The sequence below is a fragment of the Ipomoea triloba genome, chromosome 4 (genome assembly GCF_003576645.1).
Source record: "Ipomoea triloba cultivar NCNSP0323 chromosome 4, ASM357664v1".
In the NCBI taxonomy this organism is placed as follows: Eukaryota; Viridiplantae; Streptophyta; class Magnoliopsida; order Solanales; family Convolvulaceae; genus Ipomoea; species Ipomoea triloba.
This window is the reverse complement of record NC_044919.1, coordinates 32,319,687-32,344,584: the sequence shown is the minus strand read 5'-3', so window position 1 is coordinate 32,344,584 and position 24,898 is coordinate 32,319,687. Positions and strand designations below refer to the sequence as shown.

At 36.9% G+C, this 24,898-nt stretch overlaps 4 protein-coding genes and 1 non-coding gene across 9 annotated transcripts; 1 reads left to right on the top strand and 4 right to left on the bottom strand.

Moving 5' to 3' along the window:
- The first annotated feature begins 4,147 nt into the window (after nucleotides 1-4,147).
- Nucleotides 4,148-9,091, top strand: LOC116016324 (paramyosin). The gene is made up of 15 exons (XM_031256540.1): nucleotides 4,148-4,296; nucleotides 4,411-4,501; nucleotides 4,593-4,639; nucleotides 4,947-5,036; nucleotides 5,169-5,222; nucleotides 5,301-5,378; nucleotides 5,465-5,533; nucleotides 5,621-5,776; nucleotides 5,853-5,979; nucleotides 6,296-6,336; nucleotides 6,899-6,988; nucleotides 7,077-7,181; nucleotides 8,026-8,208; nucleotides 8,640-8,749; nucleotides 8,854-9,091. The coding sequence occupies exons 1-15, from the start codon at nucleotides 4,261-4,263 to the stop codon at nucleotides 8,933-8,935; spliced, it is 1,359 nt and encodes a 452-aa protein (XP_031112400.1). The 5' UTR covers nucleotides 4,148-4,260; the 3' UTR covers nucleotides 8,936-9,091.
- On the bottom strand, nucleotides 9,053-11,170 carry LOC116016323 (pentatricopeptide repeat-containing protein At3g46790, chloroplastic). The gene has a single exon (XM_031256538.1). The coding sequence runs from the start codon at nucleotides 11,079-11,081 to the stop codon at nucleotides 9,126-9,128; it is 1,956 nt and encodes a 651-aa protein (XP_031112398.1). The 5' UTR covers nucleotides 11,082-11,170; the 3' UTR covers nucleotides 9,053-9,125.
- An 80-nt stretch (nucleotides 11,171-11,250) lies between these two features.
- On the bottom strand, nucleotides 11,251-11,322 carry TRNAD-GUC. Its single transcript has one exon. It is a non-coding gene; the product is annotated as a tRNA-Asp (tRNA).
- A 551-nt stretch (nucleotides 11,323-11,873) lies between these two features.
- Nucleotides 11,874-14,309, bottom strand: LOC116017368 (DNA-directed RNA polymerase II subunit RPB7-like; the record flags this gene model as incomplete). Its single annotated transcript, XM_031257947.1, has 5 exons — nucleotides 11,874-12,179; nucleotides 12,509-12,577; nucleotides 12,672-12,737; nucleotides 13,936-13,986; nucleotides 14,079-14,309. Coding segments are annotated over 5 exons (483 nt in total), but the record flags the coding sequence as incomplete, so codon positions are not given.
- A 296-nt stretch (nucleotides 14,310-14,605) lies between these two features.
- LOC116016296 (serine/threonine-protein phosphatase PP1 isozyme 2) lies at nucleotides 14,606-21,912 on the bottom strand. 5 transcript variants are annotated; one of them, XR_004097719.1, is made up of 5 exons: nucleotides 21,255-21,912; nucleotides 19,678-20,237; nucleotides 19,387-19,606; nucleotides 18,886-18,987; nucleotides 17,200-17,555 (listed from the first exon to the last, which is right to left on the bottom strand). XR_004097719.1 is itself a non-coding variant. In XM_031256494.1 (4 exons), exons 1-3 carry the CDS (start codon nucleotides 21,451-21,453, stop codon nucleotides 19,433-19,435), a joined length of 933 nt encoding a protein of 310 aa, XP_031112354.1. In that variant the 5' UTR covers nucleotides 21,454-21,912; the 3' UTR covers nucleotides 17,200-17,555; nucleotides 19,387-19,432. The 5 variants fall into 5 exon arrangements, 4 of the variants coding, with proteins under 4 accessions (XP_031112351.1, XP_031112352.1, XP_031112354.1 ...); XM_031256494.1 differs by lacking the exon at nucleotides 18,886-18,987; XM_031256493.1 differs by lacking the exon at nucleotides 18,886-18,987 and having other exon boundaries at nucleotides 17,200-17,540; nucleotides 21,255-21,911.
- Nucleotides 21,913-24,898: the final 2,986 nt, after the last annotated feature.

The window sequence follows — 24,898 nt, the reverse complement described above, 5'->3', positions numbered from 1 at the left end:
TCGACTATTAACTTTTACCAATTTTTATCCTCGACTTTTAATTTGACCAAAGTTGGTCCCTTAACTATTGATTTTGTACCAATTTTTGTTCGTCTGTTAAATCTATGTTAAATAGGTGTTAAAATTGAGGGCAAAAATGTAAAACTAAGTATTTAACTTTTAATTTGCCCAAAGTTGGATAGGTGTTAAATCTATGTTAAATATGTGTCAAAATTGAGGGTAAAAATGTAAAACTAAATATTTGATGCTTTTACATTTTCCTACCTCATGAGGAAATTGTTTTAGTATTTCAAGTTAAGTAAAGCCTTTGTACTTCAACAGCAAATATGTTGTAATGCTTATTTTATAAATCCATTAAGGATTTCTCAAATAAACATATCAAATTTAGTAATTCTACGCTTATTTTTAACTAAATAAAGAACATTTATGGTACATATTATCCCTTCTAAATGAAGGTAATAACTTCATTTGCAATCCTTTAAAGGAATTCATAATTCCTTTTTCAAAAGGATAATTACTCCGTCGATTATTATCTGTGCTAGGTCATATAAAGACCATATTGTCAATGACCCATTATCATGTGGTGATGACATTTATTAGCTGCATATTTAAGTTTATTTTACCAATGATATTATGTAGCGGAGCTTAATATCATCTTTCATAAGAGATTATATTTGATGAAAATCAATCAAAGGTCTTTGTGGGAACTCATGTGCTACAAAATTCTAGTTGATAATAGTTATACTCTACCAAAATTCTAGTTGCTATATAGTTGTGATATTCTTCAAGTTTGTATGCCGTCAATATAATACAACTACATTAACCCTATTATGCTGATTACTATTGTTATTAGATCTCAAGTCCCAACTCTCAAGCTTAGTCATTGTTGCACCCTTGGTCAAGGATCCGATCTCTAACCCCTAACTCTCAGGCCTAGTTATAGTTACCATTGGCCTGATCCAATACTTTCATGATTAAACTCATAGTATAAGATATATTTAGTATGATGACTTATTTCTCTGTTTAATTTTAATCTATACATTTTAATAATGGGTAAATAAATAGTAAATTTGTGTCAAAGACCTTGTGATCTAGTGGCACCCGATTGCACTTCACATGAGAGAGGTGAGTTTGAACTTTAGTAGAAGCGATATTAGTCCTTTGTACTTCATGGGAATACTACATTATAACATGGTCAATAGTAGTCAACAAAAACAAATTTGTATCCCTTAATTAAGAATTGGATCCCTATGGAATGTAAAATATAACAATGAAATAAACTGATCAATGATCATACACACTTATCACATCAAGAATCGAAGGAAATGCACCAATATAATACTACTAAAATCATACACGGATTATCATATCCCTTAAGAATAATTATAGATTTTTTAAATAAATTTATAGCTTTAGTGATTTAAAAAAATATGAACAATGTTACAAATTCCCCCTATATTTTTCTTAAAATCTTATCAGAGGGAAAAAGAGCATTTTCGATCACGTATAAATATTTTTTTACCTGATCTCTCATTTAAGAAGACACAGCTATGCTGCTCAAGCACAACACCTTTGGCTCATTCTCGTTGCTATATAGTTGTGCTATTCTTCAAGTTTTTATGCCATCAATATAATACAACTACAGTAACCCTATTATGTTGATTAGTATTGTTATTAGATCTGAAGTCCCAACTCTCAAACCTAGTCATAGTTGCACCATCAACTAGATCCAACACTTTTATGATCAAATTCATAATATAAGGTATTTTTAGAACAATTTATTTTTCAATTTAACTTCAATATATACATTTTAATTATATGTAAGTAAATACTAAATTTGTATCCCTTAAGAATTGGATCCTATGGAATGCAAAAAAATAACAAAATGAAATAATAAACTGATCATACACATTTATCACATCAAGAATCGAAGGAAATGCACCAATATAATACTACTAAAATCATACACTGATTATGCATATCATATATTAAATTATTAAATAAGCAAATACTAAAAATATTAAATATCCCAGAAAGTGGAAGCAGGAAACAATATCAACAAAGGCAAGCCAATCCAAAACCAAATACCCAAAGCAGAACTGTAGCTAGCTTTAGATCTCCGGCCTATTCACCTCCACCACCCTCACCGCCTCCATGTCCGGCGCCGCCGTGCGAACTACCCTCAGCGGCGCCGAGGCCCTCCATCTGAGACACGTGGCTGGATGCCATCATCGCCGCGGCCATGCCGCCGGCATCGTGGCTTGCAACCCCGTCATGGTTGCTGACGACATGATTACCGTGACCGGTTTGCTCATTCTTGGCGCCGCTACTCGACATCGGAGTCTCCGAATCGTCTTTGGCCTTGGTGTTTTTCTTCCCACGTGGGATGCAGAAACAGAACTTCTTGCCCTCCATTCCCATCTCTATATCTCACCGGTTCACTCGCTCGTCAGTGGTTTTATACCAGGGGAGGACCTCAATAATGTTGTGTTAACAGTGACCGCAGTACGTCTTTGCTTGCTGATTAAGTGAAAATGATTAAGGAATTTTCTCCTGTATCTCCGTTATATTCCGTTCTTTTCAGGGTTACGTTACATCCTGTTGTTTTCATCGTACCAGTGTCTTGTTTTTGCTTCTTAATTTCACCTAACCAGGAATCTACCTGCGAGATCAGTGGCGCTGATAAATGGACCAAAACCCTCGAAACGAGTAGTTAGACGGATCACGTTAAGTTGTTCATCTATTGATAGTGTACGGGTTCGAATTCTAGTAAGAATATGAAAACATTGAGGGAGCTGGTTTGATTAATTAGAGGATACGAAAATTTTTGTACACATAATAGTAACACCGGCTTAAAGTTTTTCTTCAGTGTGAAAATTTGAACCCTAGTTGATCCGTCTGATTGGGTATACAAAGTGTACAAGTAAGAGTGAATAGAAATTTGAGACACTTTTTAGTTGGTATTGGGTAAAAGTTTTGGAGTTTGAGAATTAGTCTTGATGTATTAAAGAAAAAAAAAAAGCAAAAGGAAAAAGGAAAAGGAAGGAAATGGCTGTCCATGAATGATTATCACATGCTTCGTGATAAAAAAAGGTGAACACAAATAATTGATTAGGGAGGATAATCCGGGGACGCGCATATCTACGTAGGCACATGGGGTCGACGTGGTTTAATTTCAACCTGTTTTCATGCATGCACGATCTGATTAATTAATGTTACTCGTGTTTACTTTAAATTTATTTCGTAGGTGTAAGATTGTAACATCCGCAATTTGACATAAAAACATTCTCGTCTTATTGAGAATGTTTGCATAATTATTGCATTAAGCTAGGATTGATTCGGTTTATTGGGTTGCGTAAATATTACGTTTTGTTGATAAACCTCGGACTAAAGAATACCAATTGAAATACTAGAACAAATAATAATAATAATAATAAGAAAAAATGGTGCTTATATTTATGTTTGAATTAAATTATACTTTATAATGTTATTTTTATTCTTTGATTTATGAGAAAACATATCATCTCTAAAATGCACTTTGAATGTAGCCCATATTGTGATAGCTATATGATGACTTTCAAGTTGGGAATTCAAGGTTGTCCAAAAATAATACTCCATAATTTGTTAAAGGAAAATAGTAACTTATGCCCATCACAAATATGTCAATTATTAATGTCACTCCTGAATTATTACTTATTTTTGGTGTAAATATTATCTCTCAATTTTCAAAACGTGACATATATTGCCACCTTTAAATTATTATTGGTGTAAATGTAACTAAACACCATTTTCCCGTGCTCGAATACCACGTCTTGTTTGTTCTCTTTCTTCCTATTAAGAGATAATCACGTTTAAAAAATTGAAGAGCAACATTTACACCACTAATAATTCAAAATAAAATTGATAATTGACATATTTAAAAAACAATCATGATTATTGATTACACAATACAGAGTCAAATATGAACATTTGAGTCTAGTTTGGTCCATCTAGAGAAAGACAACCATATCATCTGAGTCCCAGTCCCTAAAATGGGCTGCAATGAATACTAGTTGGGCCTATCAAATGGACCACTGTGTGGGCCTTATTGTTATCTACCAATTATCCGATATAGTACATGACTTGTGAAGAAGCCCAACTTGGATATCATCTTCGCGCCCGGCGAGCTACTGTTTGCTAACCAACGACTGTTAAAAATTCAGCCGATCTCCCTCTCTCTCCAAGGAATTCGTATTCGTTAGAAGAAATTTTCTCTCTGCGATGGACTCTCGTCATGCATCACTAGGTCGAAGAACGGTATGGATCTCTGTTGTTTGCAATCATGGATTCTGATTTCTTATCCGTCAATTTACATGTTCTTTTTTTTTTTTTTTGCTAATTTGTCGTAATTTTTTTAAATGTAAAAATCAGCTAGAAGAAATTCGCCAGAAGAGAGCCGCAGAGAGATTGATCAAAACGTCCTCTGGACCTGATCTCGCCAAAGCCGTTGCAAGCCCTAACGGTATTCGTTTTGTGATTTTCTGAAATTTTATCTTCATAGTCCATTCTTATGAGCTTAGCTTCTTTTGTTCTTTTAAACCCTTTTGGTGCAGATGCTCCCGAGATAAGTAAATCAGAGAGCGGAAATCGGCTCGCAGAGGTATGAAACTCGACTCATTTCGAAATTATGTCCATTAACTTTTATGTTTTTTTACTGCAGTTAATAAATAGTATTGATTAGTCTGCTGAAAAATTCTCTCTTTAACTTCATGCACTTCTTTACAATCTTTAATATATGGATTAAATTGTTGTGTTTGAGAAATCATCTTTGCTTTTAGTTCAGAGATGTAGTGTCTTGCAGTTAAGAAATGAAGCTTTGTATGTTGTGAGCATTGTGTGTTAATTTTTCTTGGTAGTTCTACTCATTAACTTTTATTTTTATTTTTCTTTTTAAATTTTGAATGCAGAATGATATTACAGGCTTAGTTGCTCAATTACAGCACATACAAAAGAAGAACATTGATCTAGAAGAAGAAAATAAAACTCTGTTCTCAAAGGTATTAAGTATTTCTCGTACTTTGTGAAGTTAGTCATTGTTTCTATGATAGAACTTTATTTTAATCTTGGGAGGGCTAATTGTAGTTTAATCTATTTTCTATGATGAACTTTATCATTACCTTATTTATCAGCTTCAAGCAGTAGAAGCTGAGAATGACACATTCCAGAAGCGTCTCAATGATATGGTAAGTGCAACGCATTCCTGTTATACATTTTCAGTTGATGAATCTATTTGACAGCCATGAGACTTCTATAATTTGCAGGAGCAAAGTACTGTACCATCATTACGAAAAGCACTCAGGGATGTAGCAATGGAAAAAGATGCAGCTGTGGTTGCAAGGGTACATATCATCTCACTATTTCCTTCAAATCCTAATCATGAGGTAGTTTCTATACACATATGAGTTCTGTTTCTAATTTGGTATAGGAGGACCTGTCAGCCCAGCTTCGTACACTTAAGAAACAGTTGAAGGAGGCAGAAGAAGATCAATATCGGGTATGCTAGCAGTTCCCTTAGTAAAGCAGTGAAATGAGAGTAGAAGGCCAGCAAATTTTATGCATGCTAATTAATTTTTTGTATTAGGCCGAGGAGGATGCAGCAGCACTCCGTGCAGAACTAAACTCATTACAGCGACAAGCAATGAGTGGTCCACCTAGTGGCACCACCTTAATGGGTTTTTCACCTGATCACATGCAAGCTATGGAAAAGGAGCTTGCCAATTTAAGATCTCTGCTTGAGGTTAGATTTAGCATTGGTGTTATTTTACATTTGTCTAAAAAATAATTTAGTTGTGCTCAATTGGAAAAAATAACAGCAAGAGTCTCTGTTGAGACAACAAGAGCAACAACGTCTAGTAGAGGAACTAGCACGGACAACTACCCTTAGTTCGGAAAAGCAGGACTTAGAAGAGAAGCTTGCTACTCTTTCAAAAAAGGTTTCAGGTATTGGAATTCACTGTGATATACTGTAAAGAACTTTTTTGAACTAAATTTCAGCTTTTAGAAGTCATAATTTGAACAGTGAATGAGTCGAAGCCTATTTTAGGTTCCTTTCACTTTTCTATGTGATGTGTGTGTGTGTATTATTAGCATTTTTTATCTCACTTGTTGGGAAATGGGAATTGTTTTTAGAGCCAGATGTAGCATAACTTGAATCAGTAGATGGATTCTTCATGCAGCTTATCTTTGCTTCTGAGAGCACTACTTAGTTTCCTTGTACCTAGCTATAGGTTACTAACGACATATCTGATTACTGCAGAGGATGTCACTCAACAGGCTTCGGATAACACATTCTCATTGGTAAATAATGACATCTTTGGTTGGTAATATTTGCCCTGAGATTTTAATTGTTTGTAAGCTGTACTTAGAAATGATTGTTAAATGCCTTGTGCTGATGATTAATATGTAGTAATTGATGTAAAAAAAGAAGACTCTATTTGATTCCAAAGGCTATTAATTTATGCTGATTCCTCCATGGTTCTCGCTTTATACATTGTAGCTATAAAATATTGGTCTAGTTATTTTCAACATTTATACAAATCTGTTGAAAAGACTGTAGGGTGATGAAATCTGGCATTTTTTTCTTCTCATAACTAGGTTTACATGTTTGATAATGAATTGCGTGCATCCCTTTTTACCTAGACACTGCATGATGTGCTCTACTTCCGTTGTTTATCATCAGAATTTTTTCCGATAGCAATCGTACATTTTACTTTGATTTCTATCTCTTTCTGGCTCCTTCAAAAGCCATGTCTATTTTGATTACAACTTAGATAAGTCTCATTGTGCATGCTATTGCAAGTGAGATAATTAATTAATTATTTTTTGGGTGTTTTGTGTTTAATGTTTGTTATGCTTTTAGAAAGACAAAGAAAAACTTGAGAAGCAATTACATGATATGGCTGTAGCTATTGAAAGATTGGAAAATAGCCGGCAGAAACTGCTGGCTGAGGTAACATGCCTTGTCCTATTATCCTTTTATATGTTTAACCCATAGAGCATAGATAAGGAACTAACTACCTTCTGGTCTTGTTTTATAGATTGATTCCCAGTCCTCAGAAATAGAGAGACTGTTTGACGAAAATTCCAATCTCTCATCTGCAAATGAAGAAGCAATGGGAATGGTAGTGCACTGGGAGAATAAGGTAATTATGAAGTCTGAGTTTATTTGTTCCTGGAGAGAGTTTGAGACTTGATGCTCACCTTAACATTGCAAATTGTCAGTGTAAAGTTAGGATGGTGACATTTGACATGGACTTCCTATGCTTTCTACTGTTACACCCGGTCCTTGTTTCAGATCCCTGGATGACTTTTGAAGCACAATAAAAAAACCAATTAAACATAATAGAAAATCTGTTTTCTTGTTATTTTTGCCTTTATGGGAAAACCGTTCTTTAAAATTGAACTTTAGTTTAATGAGATATTGGCCTAATTTCAATTGATTCTGAACACTTCTATTTTTGAATGCTAACACAAATAATATTACCTACACTTTTTATGTAAGTATGCTGGCAGGAAGATTCAACACAACACACATATATATAGATAGCATCAAGAGAACTAAATAATAATGGATTAATTATTTTGACAATCCAAATCTTTCACAGAAAAGGGAAAAAAGTATTTCAAGAAATGAAGTGTTCGAGTGAAATGGCATTGAAAGAGTGTTCACAGTTACAGTACGAAATTCGAAACAAAACCCTTTCCCAGCATTACCAAAAATGGTATGATGGGATTAAAATTGAATTGGAGAAGAATTATATGGGTATAAATTTCAATTTTTTGTACTATGAAAAGCGGTGCAATTGAATGCCCTTGGCATTTTTAATTTAATTTTTCAAACAGAGGATCCCAATTGTTACTGCCAGAAACTTCAGGTGGTCTTGGTGAAATTATCATTCTATAATAATAATTCTATAATAAGAATAATGTAGGAGTAATCTGAGGGTGAATACATATTCCACATTGTATAATGTCATTCTCATGCAGGTGAAAGATTGTTTGAAACAAAACGAGGAGCTCCGTGGCTTGTTAGACAAGTTGAGAACTGAACAATCAGGAATAGGAAGTGCAAATGACAAGCCAAGTCAGAGAGGTTTTTTTGGATCCAATAAAGAGGGGGGAAATGGTGCTCAAGCCTCAGAGTATACAGCAGAAATTGTCTCCCTCAAGGTTAGTCATTGAGTTTTGGTTCCGTTTCTATCCTATTCATTACTGTTGTAGTCTCAACGTATGTTCCTATTCATTACTGTTGTAGTCTCAACATATTAACATACTTCCACGTACATCTTATTCCACCTTTGGGGTTCAGTCAAACTGGTATTTTGGTATTCTATTTAATAATCATCTCCTTTTAGGTTTACACTTGCAGCAATGTACAGGCCATTAGTAACATATAGAAAACCTTTCACTAATATGTTTGAAATGTTTGATGGTGGCAATTGAAAGCACCTCATTTATGATACAGACCAACATTTGGCCCAGTTTTTGTGTCATGGAGTCTCTGTATTGATTTACAGATAAAAGTCACATGTGTTCTTAAAAATTTTGTTTTATATATTGGAATGACTGGCCTTCTAAATAGCTAGCTATTATTTCTTCAGGGTCAGCTTGTGAAAGAACAGAGCAGAGCTGAAGCATTGTCTGCAGAAGCTCTACAACTATCAGTAAAACTCCAGCAAGCAATACAGGCATACAATGGTCTAGCACGCATGTATGCCTCTAGTACTATCTCCTTTTTTTCTTTGCTGTCAAATTGCCTAAGCCCCTCCCCAATGCATCTGAGTTTCTTATAATATTCATTTTTTCCCTTTACAGCTACAAACCTGTGCTTAGGAACATTGAGAATAATCTTTTGAAGATGAAGCAAGATGACTCAGAGGTCGTGCTGAGAGCCTGAGAACGAGGCAAGGCTGTTTACGTGATTTTTATTCTTTATTTTTTTTTATAGATTTTTTAAAGTGAAGGATGAGAAATTCTTTCATGTAAGAATGCTTGTAATTTGTAAACCATCAAATGATGTCTAATCTTAATTCGATAAGTTTTGACTGTGTAACAACTGTACATCTAAATTTTGAAATGATTAGCATTTACCAATAATCCCCGCAGGAACAAACACCGTCCCTGAAATGATGAAAGCGGTTGATATCTCTAACTAAAATTTCACGGTTAGTAAATTTGGAGATAAACTTTGTGAAAGAGTGACAGTCTTCACACAACCTGAGGTTCTTGGCAATCCTGATGGTTTCACCTTTGCCACTATTGATCAATCCAAACCCAACTGCCAATTTCTCGCTGTGACCTAACAAAATGCGTTCTTTCTCCTCCCTGTCGAGATCATACAGCACGATTTTCGCATCAGGGACATATCCATAGTCCTTCATTTCTGCTGATAACTGTAGCAGCAATGCATGAATCTGCTCTATTTGGGGGTTAAACTCCTCCACTGAAGTGAGAGAATAAACTCTTCTCCTGACTTCAATCCAGCTGCAACCTGAAACTTTTTCTAGCTCTCTACAGTCCAAAAGCTTCTTTACTCTCTTTACTTCCTCCCACATCCCAGCTTCGGCATAAATATCGGCCAAAAGGACATAGTTCCCTGCATTCCTGGGCTCGAGCTCGAAAAGCCTTCGACTTGCCCTCTCCGCAAGCTCCACATTGCAATGAATCCTACACGATCCAAGAAGAGAGCCCCAAACTTCAGGCCCCGGTTCAATTCGCATGTCTTCTATGATCCTAGCTGCTTCATCCAGCCGGTTGGCTCTCCCGAGAAGATCAACCATACAAGCATAGTGCTCCACGCTAGGGTAAATCCCATGTTTCTTCACCATAGATTCAAACAAAGCCTTCCCCTCCTCAACAAGTCCTGCGTGACTACAAGCTCCCAAAACGCTAACAAATGATATCGGAGTTGGGGACACTCCTCGTCGAACCATCTCCTCAAACAATTCAACAGCCTTGGCTCCACGCCCATGAATCCCATAGCTCGAAATCATGGAATTCCACGCAACCACATCCCTCTTACTCATCTGATCAAAAACGCATTGCCCCGTATCAAGATTTCCACACCTCGCATACATGGTCACAAGAGCACTAGTAACCGGAACAATTGTATCAAGCCCTTTTCTAAGTATATATCCATGTATTAACTTCCCTTGCTCCAGTGCAGCTATCGCTCCACAGGCTTGCAGCACGCTCACTATCGTTACTGAATTAGGCAACAGATCACTAGTCTCGAGCATCATCATCTCTCGAAAAAGCTCCAATGCATCATAAGGTCTGCCATTCCTAGCATAACACGCGATCATAGCACTCCAAGAAACCACATTTTTATCAGGCATTTCACGGAACACACGGCTAGCATAGTCCACACAGCCAAACCTCGCATACATATCAACTAAGGTAGTCATAATATGAACAACATTGTCATACCCATGTCTTAAAATATGAGCATGAATTTCTTTCCCATTCTGAAGCAGAGAAACCTGCGACTCAGAAACAACACAAGCCTTCAACACATATGTATACGTAAACCTATCAGATGCGATGCCAACCTGAATCATCCGTCTATATAAGCCCAAAACCTCATCGCCATGACCAGCCAAAGATAACGCCTGGAAGAGAGCATTCCAGACATATATCGTTCTATCGCAAATTTTATCAAACACCTGGCGTGCGTCATCGATGCAGTCCAATTGTGAGTACATATTTATGAGTTTAGTCGCCAAAAAGGGATCTTCGCCAAAACCATCGTCGATAAGCTCGCGGTGAACATTTAGGGCGTCCGGTACAGATTTTTTATCGGCGCAGGATAGGATGAGGAGCTCGTAGGTTCGTTGCGTCGGATTGGGCTCCTTGGAGAGCAATTGAAGGGCTTGTTTCAGCTGTCCTTTCTTGCATAGAGATTGTATCAAGGAGTTGTGGGTGTTAGCGCCGACGGCGGGGCTAGTGACGGCGGCGGTGGTGCGGTGTGAGTGAGAAGACGAGCGAGTTGGATTGGTGAAGAGGAGAGGCTGGAGACGTGAGGGTGTGTGAACTGTCCACATTTACATCCAAAAGTTTCTCTGCAACAAGGATCAGCGCTACCATGGAAATCAGTTGCGGGGTTCGATTTTTGTGAGGGAGTAAAGCAGTAACCTCCTCTAGTCTTCCAGAAAACGGTCCAAACACTTACTTAAATATCAACAAAAAGGATGTGGTACGGGCAAAAACATACGCCGTTGCCGGGGATCGAACCCGGGTCACCCGCGTGACAGGCGGGAATACTCACCACTATACTACAACGACTTGGTGTTACAAATCCAAATTTCCAAATATTTAACTTCAATGTTTTGTTGAAATTTTGTTTCTAATATAATTCAAAAATCAAAGTTAACTAAAATTGTAGGATGATTGTACAATTTTATACATAATTTTTTTTGTATGATTTATAAATTATACATGAATAAATTTTACATAATATATACAGACTCATATAGTGGCAACAGATTTTGGTGTCACCTACAATTTTAATTAATTTTGATTTTTGTATTATATTAGAGTCTAATAACAAAATTTCAACAAAACATTGAAGTTAAACTTCTAAAAATTTGTTTTCCTATCACCAAGTCGTTGTAGTATAGTGGTGAGTATTCTCGCCTGTCACCCGGGTGACCCGGGTTCGATCCCCGGCAACGGCGTATGGTCTTTGCCCGTATTCAAATCCTTTTTGTTGATATTTAAGGAAGTGTTCCGACCGTTTTCTGGAAGACTAGAGGAAGTTACTGCTTTGAAGATTTGTCTAAAAATGATCACAAACCACAAATTTCACCCATAGATCTAAATTCCAAAACCAATAATAAATGCAGTTTAGAAATATGTTATCATTAATTATATTAAAATATCTTCGGAATTAAATCAAACTTCCAAGACAACAACATAACTACAAATTGCATAGCAGCATACAAAACTTCTAGACCCAAAAAAAAAAAAAGCTTCAGCTCGAGCTCCAAGTGGTCTCCTATAAACAGTCCATTTATCCTTGAAAGAAAATCAAAACAACATCATCAACTATGGCCAAGAATCTGAAATTGTGTTTATCAAACAGCTGCTCCGGGATCACTGATGACACCCAAGAAATCGTCCTTAATTGTACCAATGCAGAACTGCAAACCGAAATGCCCATTGTACAAGTCAATATCAAAGACAGATAGTTGCGGGGAGTGTGTTGTGAAGTGTGAAAAGCAATTGAGTAACCAAATTAGTGTACATTGTTATACCAAACCATTTTATTGTTTTGTTGGAAGTCCAAATCAAACTTTAAACGAAAAACAAAACGAGTTTATATGAGATGAAGACAAATATGGGTTAGAAGTGAGGATTAGTGGAGTAAAGAATCCAGTGCATCCAGAACTAGATGAACAAACAACAAAGGGGAAGATTTCAGCTAGTGAGTTGTATTATGTTAAAATGATGAGTGGGCGTGAGAACATACGATTTCTGTAGCATCAACACGAGTTCCAATGATCTTTAGTCGTACTTCACTATCCTTTTGAATTTTAACCTGCAAACGAGGGACAGATCAAATACTTATAACACAACCAAAGTTACGAGAGATACACAAAGATTATTGTCAAGAAAAGGTCCATGATACATACCGATCCATCAGATGTTGTGTAGTTTGGCGCATCTCCAGACTGAAACTCCATGTCATCTGGTATTAACTGCACAACGAAGCCAATAACTAAGCGCCGTTTATGAGCCAAGAAAAACAGCATAGCAGATGCAATTATGCTCGGACTTTTCACATATCTAAACCTCTCCCCATATAAAGCACAGAAACTATAGTAGAGAAGATCAACTCCATTACGATTGTTACAATACTGTGAATGTTAAGCAGATGCCTAGCTACAAGATTCACAGAAGGTATGTTTCGCATACATAAGCAAGAATACCAATAAAAGAGGATTCAAGGCTTGAAATGTTAAAGGAGGGGCAATAAAATAAAATAAATAATTCCATTGAGTTAAAAAAAAATCAGTAATATCCATTCGTTTTAAGTACATTTGATGGGGAGGGGGATTAAACTCCTAATCTTGAGGTCAGGAAGCCACTTGGCCACTTGAGCCATCAAAGACATCCTATATTTCCTTAAGCAAATTATATGTCTAAGAAATTCAACTACAGATTCATCTTTAATAGCAGCGTAATCCTCCTAAATCTAATGGAACAAATTCGTAAAGTCAGTTATCCTGGCATAGATTGAATCAATATTAGAGGTTATGCATTTGGGTCTACCAAATACTAACTACGAAATGACTCTTCCCAATCAAAATGATTTGGAGTACTTCAGGATTAGCTTAACCTGAGTATATGGGGATGAACTTGTGAAGTATTCTCCATGAGTAAGGTGTTTCAGAGTCCTTGGTAATAGGCATTAGAGAGACAGAAATTCAGGCAAAATCTAGGGTGTGTTTGGTTCATGGGATTAGACACCAAGGAATGAGAATGAAAGTCATACACATAACTTTTTATAACTCAGGTATAGCCGTATAGGATTTGATTACCCCTATACTTACAAAACCTATTTCCTAATTTAAATTCAGCCTTATCCCTCCTCATTTAGTTGCCTCCTCTCACTCATCTCTCCTTAGTTCATCTACTTCCTCACTACATTGCCTATTCACTTCATCGCCACTCTTAAGATCAATTGCCTTAATTTTTTGTTTTTGTATTTTTAAAATCTTTATTTTGATTATAGGGTCATACATAACCAAACATCAATATCAGTAATCATTTCAATTCTACCATATTACCCAAACAGGCAATATATTTTCACCAAAATCCATTACAATTACTAAGTATTTGATTCTCATTCCGATTCAGATTCCCATGTTCAAACCAAACGAGAAGAGAACTTACATGATTAGAGACAAAAATCTGCACAGGCCCTGCTTCAGCGAAGAAGCCCATCTGCAGCAATCCCATATACAACAAACATTCCATAAACAACCCATAAATTATGTATTTTCGCTGTTGATTCAAAAAATAAAATAAAAATTGACCTTGTTCACCATAGTAACAACAGCTTCTAGAATCTCCCCTTTGAAAGGCCGAAACACAACGCACTGATACTTCACTGGGAAAGTGACGAACCCCGTACCGTCGCGGATGAGACCTTTTCCGACACTCTCGATGCCAGTGATCGCTACTATGAAACCATGCCGTCCACTATAGAAGATCCAAAACTTTAGGGGTTCTAAAATTTTGAGTAAATACAACAGATAAATTGAATCTCAGAGTATTGGAAATTGCGGAATAAGGGTTTATAATAAGGAAAATTATTGTAAGTTTTGCTACTATATAAGTTTTGCTATTCATAAATTGTAATATTAGCATAAAATGTTGTAGTTTAAAATTATTGTTTATCTATATCCCATGCAAAAACTTAGGTGTGTGAGTGAGACTACCATTCAAATAAAATTATTATTGTGTGCTGGGACATAATATATAAAATACAAATTCTTTTAGTTGTAACAGAATACACCAATTTTGTGTGAATGGGAATCAAAGGTTGAGAAGCCTGGCATGAGACATACAGAGATGAACATGCATTTAATTTATTCATATACTGATAGATTAGTATTACAAATAACTGCCCAGCCATGTATAGTAAAGTTACACATTTTGATGGCCTTCACTTGGGTAAAACTAACAACCTTAGCTTACACTATAAAGGAACAACAGTAACACTTAATTTAAAGGCAAACATTCCGTCCGTATATGCATGAAGTTTGTGTGTATGCACTCTGCTGCACTTATTGCGACGGAGGATAGGAGTGGCGATTAAGCAAGACTTCAGTTGTGAGAGTTGGCGGTGGAGAAATATGGAGCGGGTGGTGGTGAATGTCCGTATGATGGCGGAGATGGAGAGTTTGGAGGAGTATAGCTATGAGATGGCGGTGATGGTAGCGGGTGGTGGTGGTGAGTGGGAGGATGTTGATGTCCTTTGGTTGGTGGGGGAGTGTTGTGTGATTGAGAGGGAGGTGGAGAGCCACCATGGGAGGGGGGATGGTGTCCTTTGGGTGGTGGAGGATTGTAGCTGTGGGAGGGAGGTGGGGAAGCTCCATGAGATGGTGGTTGATGTCCTTTGGGAGGTGGGTTTCCATGGGAGGGTGGTGGATGGCCGTGAGACGAAGGTGGAGGATTGGACCCATAAGAGGGTGGCTGATTTCCACCTGATGGAGGTTGATGTCCATGGGATGGTGGTCGCGGGCTCCCACGAGTTGGAGGAGGTTTGTACCCTTCGGAGGGAGGCGAAGAGCCACCGTGTGAAGGTGGTTGGTAGCCACTTGAGGGAGGCGGATAGCTGCCACGGGAAGGTGGTTGATGTCCATGTGAAGACGGTTGGTTACCACCTAAGGGAGGTGGGGAGCTACCATGGGAAGGTGGTTGATATCCATGTGAAGGAGGTCGGTTTCCACCTGAGGGGGGCGGAGAGCCGCCATGAGAAGGTGGTTGATATCCATGTGAAGGCAGTTGGTTGCTACCTGAGGACGGCGGAGAGCCACTATGGGAAGGTGGTTGATGTCCATGTGGAGGAGGTTTGTTGCCACCTGAGGACGGTGGAGAGCTACCATGGGAAGGTGGTTGATGTCCATGTGAAGGAGGTTTGTTGCCACCTGAGGACGGTGGAGAGCTACCATGGGAAGGTGGTTGATGTCCATGTGAAGGTGGCGGAGTCCCATGGGAGGGTGGCTGATTTCCACCCGATGGCGGTTGTGGGCTCCCACGAGTTGGAGGAGGTTTGTACGCATCAGAGGGAGGCGAAGAGCCACCGTGTGAAGGTGGTTGGTTGCCACCTGAGGGTGGCGGATAGCTACCATGGGAAGGGGGTTGATGTCCATGTGAAGGTGGTTGGTTGCCACCTGAGGGAGGTGAAGAGCCACTATGAGAAGGTGGTTGATGTCCATGTGAAGGTGGTCGGTTTCCACTTGAGGGAGGCGGAGAGTCGCGAGAAGGTGGTTGATATCCATGTGAAGGCGGTTGGTTGCCACCTGAGGACGGCGGAGAGCGACCATGGGAAGGTGGTTGATATCTATGGGAAGGTGGTTGATATCCATGTGAAGGCGGTTGGTTACCACCTGAAGACGGCGGAGAGCCACCATGGGAAGGTGGTTGATGTCCATGTGAAGGTGGTTGGTTGCCACTTGAAGACGGCGGAGAGCTACCATGGGAAGGTGGTTGATGCCCATGTGAAGGCGGATGGTTGCCACCCGACGGAGGCGAAGAGCCACCATGAGAAGGTGGTTGATATCCATGCGAAGGCGGTTGATTGCCACCTGAGGACGGCGGAGAGCTACCACGGGAAGGTGGTTGATATCCATGTGAAGGTGATTGGTTACCACCTGAAGGAGGCGAAGAACCACCACGAGATGGTGGTTGATGTCCATGTGAACGTGGCGGAGTCCCATAAGAAGGTGGTTGGTTGCCACCAGATGAAGGTGGAGGATAGTTGTAATTAAACCCACCAGAAGGAGGTGAATGGCCAGCATGGGAGGACGCCAAATGGGCACCAGAAGGTGAGTGCCGAGACTGAGAGTGAGACTGAGCATGACCAGAAAGCTGTGAGCTGTAGTAGCTGCGATCCCAATCTTGCGAATTCGCAGCTACAACAACAGAGAGGATTAAAACAAGTATCAGCCAAACAAAAGGAAGTAAACTGTGTTTCATCTTCATTGTTCCGTCTTGAGATGGACAGAGAGAGCAAAAGTAGCAGGGTATATATACACCAGAGGAAGAGACACTTGCAAAAACCACCAGGAAATCAGCAAGAAACCCTTTCATGCAAAGCTTCCACGTCCATACTTTATATGGCATCACACACTGTAAACAATAACAATGATGGAAGACAAGTGTACATTGGGAACAAGAAACGTGTTTTGGTCTAAAGTCTAGACTTGAATTGTGGAACAGAAACATCATCTGCTGTCACACTCACATTCCCTACGCACATAAAAAAGTTTTGTTACTATAAAATATTTGATTATTTGTCGGCAGAAACGGTTCTTGATTTAAGATAGATGCAGAATAGCAGATCAGTAACTTATGGTCTCCACTCTGAACTTTAATGATTTTCAGTCTGCACATGATGCCCTGCATTCTACTGTAAGAATAATCCACAGATTCAGTCCAAATAAAGTTTCACTTAGAAAAAGGAAACTAGACTAGAGTATCGCAATTTACAAAACCAAATATATTTACACAGTCAAGTCAAATCATAAGTTGCGCAATAACATTAAAATGAAGATTAAAAGAAAAAAATATATTCTTGCCCTTAAGGCAGTCACTTAAGGTTGTTAACCGGAGAACAATTGCCTCCAAACTACAGTTAAAAAGTGATAGAAATATCCACCCCAAACAGACGAACAAAATCCTTACTCCCCCCGCCCCAAACTAGGAACCATTGCTTGTCCGTTACTGAAAACCAGCATCCTCACCCTGTCCTTCCCCAAAATAGGTTATATCTGCATAAAAATCAACTGTGTGCGTGTTAACACCGAAAAGAACAATACAGGGTTGCCAGAACATTAGAAAACATTGCAAATAAATGTAGCCATGAATGCAGTACAGGCTGTACCGCATTTTAAGAATATATGTTTCTTAGGACAAAAGGAAACTTATACTATATTATATATAAAAATAAGAGGTTTGGTATAAACAAAGTGACCAGCAGTGCCATTTGAAGGTCAAATTCTCAGAAAGCAATGAATAAGATGGTAATGAATTATGAATGATATGATGTGGGGCCTTGCAATCTTCTAATATCAAACAATATGTTTATGACAGAAGTCAGTTTAGCACTTTAGCATATCAATTATTAGAGAGAATTTAAACAGGAAAAGTAATTTTATAAAGGTTTCTCCCCTTCGATATTTGAATTAACTTTATAAGTTTGGTAACATATGTTTTTGGTATGCACAGCTTATTACCTATCAAATTATCATTGCTATTGAACAAAAGTCAATATGTAAGGCGTACCAATAAATGCAGCATAGGCAACATGGTGTTTTGGGCCTTAACAATTTCAAAACTTTCATGTCAACTTGCTAGAGAAGTAGAGAAACAGATATGCAAGTGATTTGGAGTTAATTTACAAAGAATTATCTTCCTTTTCTTTTAGTTGTATACTTGAATAACTCAAAATTAAATTTACACATTACTTCATCAAATGGCCTAAAAGATATTCTAGCCAGCTGAACTATTTCTCACTTATGACTTCTCAGGTACTAAAAATATAGCTTTCAACTAAACATGTCTTGGTACTAATAAAGTCATGACTGTCAACCACCCAAAATGTCCAAAAGAACAAATAATGAGAAAAATACAGAAGAATATGGAACTAGGCATGAATGCATGATATTTAGAACAACCAGATATGGTACTCACTTTAATAATTTTGCTTAATGCTATTGAAGGATCTTAAGAACACTAAGTCATATCCACAAATTAGTTTTTACACATAATATTGATTTCATCAACTAAGTGTTCTCCATGGAAAAGGCAGTGCTTTAAACCTCGAACAGATGGGACTTGGAAGGTCAAACTGGTCCAACAAGGAATGGGCTACCTCTGTGATTTGGCCCTCTGGCATTGGTACAAACATGTGTATAGACCTTAGAAGACAGTAAAACTGGTAACAGCAGTTACCCAACCCAAAAAACCCAGCTAGTGAATTCAAAAGCCATCTCTACTGCTTCTCGTGTATTTTTGTATGTATGTGGAGAATTGTAGATAGCCTAACAACTTCAGATATGAAATTGGGAAAGAAACTGATTTCTAATGAATAAAATAAAGACGTGAAATACTCACTTCTGATAAATTCTTCCCCATCTTCTCTCTTTACTAGGGAGCTTAAACATCAATACTTAGAATGGTGGAGTAAGTGACACGGTATCTTGAATATCTGATTGCCTAGAATAATGAGAGGGTGACATGGTTATTCCATTCCACTAATTTGATTGTGACAAAGTAATTTTTTTTTATTATATAATAAAAGTTGATTCTGAAATGGAGTTAAAGATCCTTATGGATAGAATACACCATAGTTTGTTTTGAAATTTGTGGTAAAATTAGAAACCTTATACAACAGACTACTAAATTGACCCAATTAACTTGTGACATCAACCTCCATTCTGGGCTTTAAAACATTGCAGAGAAGGCCAGAAAGTGATAATGCCACTACCATTGGCAGTATCCTTTCTTCACCCTCAAATAATGAAATTTACTGTGGAAAGGATCCAATCCTAATAAAATCATTGAATCAGTGAATTATGGATACATTTGGAATGCTAAAAAATCATGATAACTAACCTTTGGTGCTGTTAGAAGAATAAGCAAGCACCAATCAAGTTGCATTTCATATGAACCTAGGCCTTCTATCTGTTGGCCTTAGAATCTGGAAGGAGCACATGAGACTTTCATCAACACTCATCACTGCGCCAGCATTATCAAATTCACCACAGTAGTTCGGAGCAGAAAATATTGTAACAAGCTGCCTTTCAGCAAAAAATTCATATCCATCTTCCACAACCTGGAGAAGAGCATTTGGTTTAATGAACTTTTTTGTGGGGGATGGGGGTAAGAATCAACAGGTTCATATACCTGGTGTGCACGGCAAACAAGGTCCATATCATGCTGCATCAAGAATTCTGCCACCTTATCCGCACCAAAAGTGTATGAAACACCCCTATCATTCATTCCCCAACCTTTAATCTCTCTACTAGGATCTGACCAGAGTAAATCACAGAGCAGACCAGAGTCTGGAACATCAGTTGGGCGAGGTAAGGTCCTAATTTCATCTAAATTTGTTAAATCTGGAGAAAGACCGCCATGCATGCATAGTATTTTATCATCAATGAGAGCAGCTACTGGAAGACAATTGAAGCACTCAGTGAAAGTTTTCCATAATCTCACATTAAACCGCCGCTTACATTCATCATAGAACCCATATATCCTGTTGATTGAAGCACATTCATGATTCCCTCTCAAAAGGAAGAAGTTTTCAGGATACTTTATTTTGTATGCAAGTAGAAGGCATATCGTTTCCAAACTCTGTTTTCCACGGTCAACATAGTCCCCTAAGAACAAATAATTGGCCTCAGGGGGGAATCCTCCATATTCGAAAAGCCTCAGAAGATCACTATATTGCCCGTGAATGTCACCTAAAACCAGACCAAGCAAGAGGAAAATCCAAAACATTAGAGATATACCAGGCTGCAATTATAAAGACTACAATGAACTGACCAGTCTCACCACAAGACTTGAAGAGAGAAGAGGAAAAGAAAACAACAAAATAGCAAACAAATTATAGAAGGGAAAACAATTTTTGAGGCAAAATGTAAAAAGTAGCATACTATGCACTTCTTTGTATATATGTATATATTGTATATAAGCATCACATGCACATTATGATGCAAAGAGCAACCAAAAAATGGTACGTAGTATATAAGATTCCTAAAACAATAGATCTATTCAAGGAATATTAGAAGTAAATTGACTATTAGAAAAGCACAACCTACTCTGACTGTATTCAATTGAACCCCAGTTGTCCACATGTCCAGGATCTAGTTATAGCTTTAAGGAATGGTCAAAAACAATCCTTTTAGGACCTTTAGACATAGCAAAAAACAATGAGGCTAATGCACCAATTAATTCAGTTTAACAAAATTAAATACCTATGGATTCCCTGGCATTCATCTTCATGTAATTACAAGACTATACAGAACTTCCTAATACAACCCAGCAGCCCCTACCAGTTACAATCTAATCTATTAAACAAGCAAGTAAACCAAACAAGCAATCAACAGTTTTCATCATCTGCTCTTCATCAGAACTAAGCACTTATGCAGGCAAATTATATAGCACTTGCAAGCAAATTGACCAACAACCTTAGCCATAATCCTTCCAGGAAATGCACCATATGGCAGCAGCTAAGAGCCATGCCTTCAAGGTCCACATCCACATTCCAAAACCTCAAACTTTCCTAAATTTATCATCTTGAACCCATGTATCCCAAAATAGAAAACATTTGACAGGAAACCCCACCGGTTCAAATAAATAAATAAATAAATAATCAGATTATGTACATAATAATTTCACCTACAGAAGAAACAAAAACAATACCGCATAGCACAGACATAAATATGTGATAAAGAGAAGGGAGGTGGGTTGGGATATACCGCAGATCTTGATGGGAGCTTCGAGCTCCAAGAGATTGGGCTGCTGCATGAAGATTTCTCGGGAAGCGTTACAGAGAGAGCGGATCTCATTCTCGGAGAGCTGAACCTGCCGCGCAGTCCTGGCGTTCCTGAACTCCAACAACCGAGTGATTATATCATCCAAAAGAGCAGGCTCTATTCCCTGCCCATTCTGCGCCATCTCTCTCCCCTCTCTCTCTCTCTTAGCTAGGGTTTCAACAAAAAGCCTAACAATTAAAAAAACAAAAATCCTATAGATTCCCCAAAATAACGAAACACTCAAAGATCAATGTTCAATCCTCTTGCTGTTGGCAACGAGAAAACAGACGACGTATACGCGTTCAGATACGTATGTATAGGTTTCGGGGTGGAAACAAATTGATAGGATAATAATAATATTAATAATAAATAAATAATTTTCACGGCCAAGAGAGAAAGAGAGAATGGGGCGATGGTAGGGTGGCTGCAGCTCTGATGCGGCGGAGACGACTATATAATATCTCTCTCTCTCTCTCTCTCTCTCTCTCTCTAGGAATCTACTTCTCTCATTCTCTCCCGTCTGTGATGGAAAAAAGGCACTTCGTAGTCGAATTATTCGCGGCCTCCCTCGTGTCGATAGCTTCCGTCCTGTTATGAGTTTTTTTTTTTTTTCCCCTTTCTCTACACTTTCGTGCGTTGCCGCAATTCTTTATTTCTTTATACATCTGATATAACTAATCCTACAAAAATTTCGAATAAGTATTGTCACATCAGCATTTTAACTGGTTATCTTTTAAATAACTGATTATTTGATTTAATTGTATCAAAGCTGATGTTGATAATGCAAATTATTTCGAATCAACCTGTACAAATGTACAATTAGGATGGGTAGTACTGTTAGACATAGAAAATTTGATAATTTTGATGAGTTTTAATATTAAAATATTTGAATGTATTTTGATAATATTGATATTATCTAATTTGTTAATTAGATAATATTAAAAAAGTTTGAACTTATCAAAATTCTTATATCCAACAATTATAAATAGGAGCTTTTATTTCTATGTAATCATCCTGGAAAAATCATAATAAAAGCCCTGTAATCTTGAAAGTAAAAGCCCTAAACTCATTTAACCAAAATTTAAATTCAATATATATATTCAAAATTTCTTTGTTCACGAATACAAATTCAGACCTACAATACTTAATACTATTGAAATGCATCTTAAATATAAGGGAAAGGAATGTGACCGAGAAGTTAATTAAAGGTAAATGGTGCAACTGGGAAGCTTACTAATGGCCTGACCACGCGAGGTTGGGTGGCTCTGATTAGAGTGGTGCATGTTGAGAGAAGAAGTATTCCCTTCACACTAGGCAACGTACTTTATTTATAGAGGATGGCAAGGGAACATAATGGAGACAAAAGTTGGCGCGATTGATGTGGCTTTCCTTGATTGGCCAAATGTGCACTCAGGTTGATCATGACACGTGGAAGTTGTTGAGGTGACCGCGAAGTTGACGTATCTATTAATGATGGCAAAAAAAATCTGATCTACTGATATTGTGACCGGGAAGTCTATTGATAAAGCGACCGATAAGTATGTAAACACTCTCAAGGTTGAAAAAAGGTTGAAAAATACACTAGCGAGACTGGGAAATGCGCTCGTGAGAATAGACTTACAATACTAGGAAAATCTATGAAAAACCTATGTTAGTTTACTTCCTTGTAGTCATTTATCGACTATATTACAATCCATAACTTTACTCAATGCATACCTTCAATATATAATGACTAGGGGTTTCTCTCTCACTCAAAATAAAATAATAATAATAATAATAATAATAATTACAATTCATGTGCACACATTGCTCAAAATAAAATAATAATAATTACAATTCATGTGCACACAGATTGCTCATCACTTCACCGGTTGGTGACAAAATCTGTGCCAGAACCCCGTTCTTACGAGGGTATTGTTGTGTCTGATTGTAGACGCATTTTGAGTTATTTTACTTTTTGTTCCATTGGTTTTATTTCTAGCGCCTCCAATTTATTAGCTCATGTTTTAGCTACAGCCTATTTACAGGCTTATTTGATATTTTTTTATGATGTCCCCCCGACTTTGTTTCTTCATTACTTCATTAATTTATTGATTGATTTTATTTATATATATATATATATATATATATATAACCCAACAAAACTATTACTAAGGTTGCCCTTACAAAAGTAAAACATAAATTGACTAGTCGAGTACATTAATTAAGTTCATGGTATATTATATATTTTTTCAAAACTTTGTTAATAGTTAATTGCATTAACATAATAATAATGTGTTTTTCATAGCTTTTTGTTATACCTTATAGTCTTATCTTCATAAATGTTAATTCCAATTACACCATATTCTACAATGTTATTTATATAATATTCAAATTCGAATAACACAAATCACTATCATATAGAAGATTTATATAAATGTTGTCCAATGTATAATACTTATAAATAAAAGTGGAAAAGACTCGCGTCTACAATTTTTTGTTTTATTTTATACGATGTGAGCCACCAAAAAAAGCAAGTGATTAGAAGATGTGAAGGTGATGTAATGGTCGGTTGTTGGGCTTTGTTTTGTTTACAATATCTGATTTACGTACCAATGCGGCAATGTAAAGTTAACGGCACAGAATTGGTCAACTAAAGAATGGCTTTTGTACTAGTTTTATACACGCATTGAGCGTATGGGTTAGTATCCAATGTTTATATTTAAATAAAAATTTGAAAGTATATCAATGCAAGATTATATAAGAGAAGTTTATACATGTGTAATTGAATGTCAATTTTTTTTATTTAAATATCTAACTCAAAGTATATGAATCCAAGATAATATAGAAAATTCATTATAATTATTACTAAAATAAATGTTTGCAACCTTGTAAAATCGGTAGTCTAAATATTTGGTCTAAAAATGATAGTATAAATAAATACTACTTTTCATTTGAATTTTTCTAAGTGTTCTTAATTCTCTTTTGAGTAACATTGTCATTGTCTTCATCTTTACTATGTGTTCTATTCCTTTTTGTTGGTAGTGTGTTATTTGCAATTCGGTTATTGTTGGTAGCATAGATGACAACGTCATGCAATGAGATTATGATATAGGAGCTATGGACTTTCCTTTAGGTGTTTTGCTTGGGGTTCATTTGGTTCAACCATTATTGTTGAATGAGTTATTGTGGATAAAGAAATCTCTAGTTTAAGAAAAAAAAAGATTAAATAAATTAATAAAAATTTGAAAATTTAAAATATTATATATTTCAAAGATATTAAATGGTAGTTTCTCGCTTCAATTTGCTGGGTAATGAATTATTTGAGTATTTTCATTGTCAACAAATCTCCCAAGTAGTTAATATGATTGGTTTCAAACTATTCTTTTTTTATTTTTTTTCATGGTATTAAAAAATACATATGTATCATTTTTTGGTGTAACTACTAATTTATTTAATTCAATAAGAGCAAAATAGAACGATTCCGCTTCAATTTGTTGGGTTATTTGAGTACTCTCTTTGTCAACCAATCCCCAAGTAGTTAATATAATTAGATTCAAATTATTTTAAAATTTATTTTTCATAGTATTAATAAAATACTTGGTAAA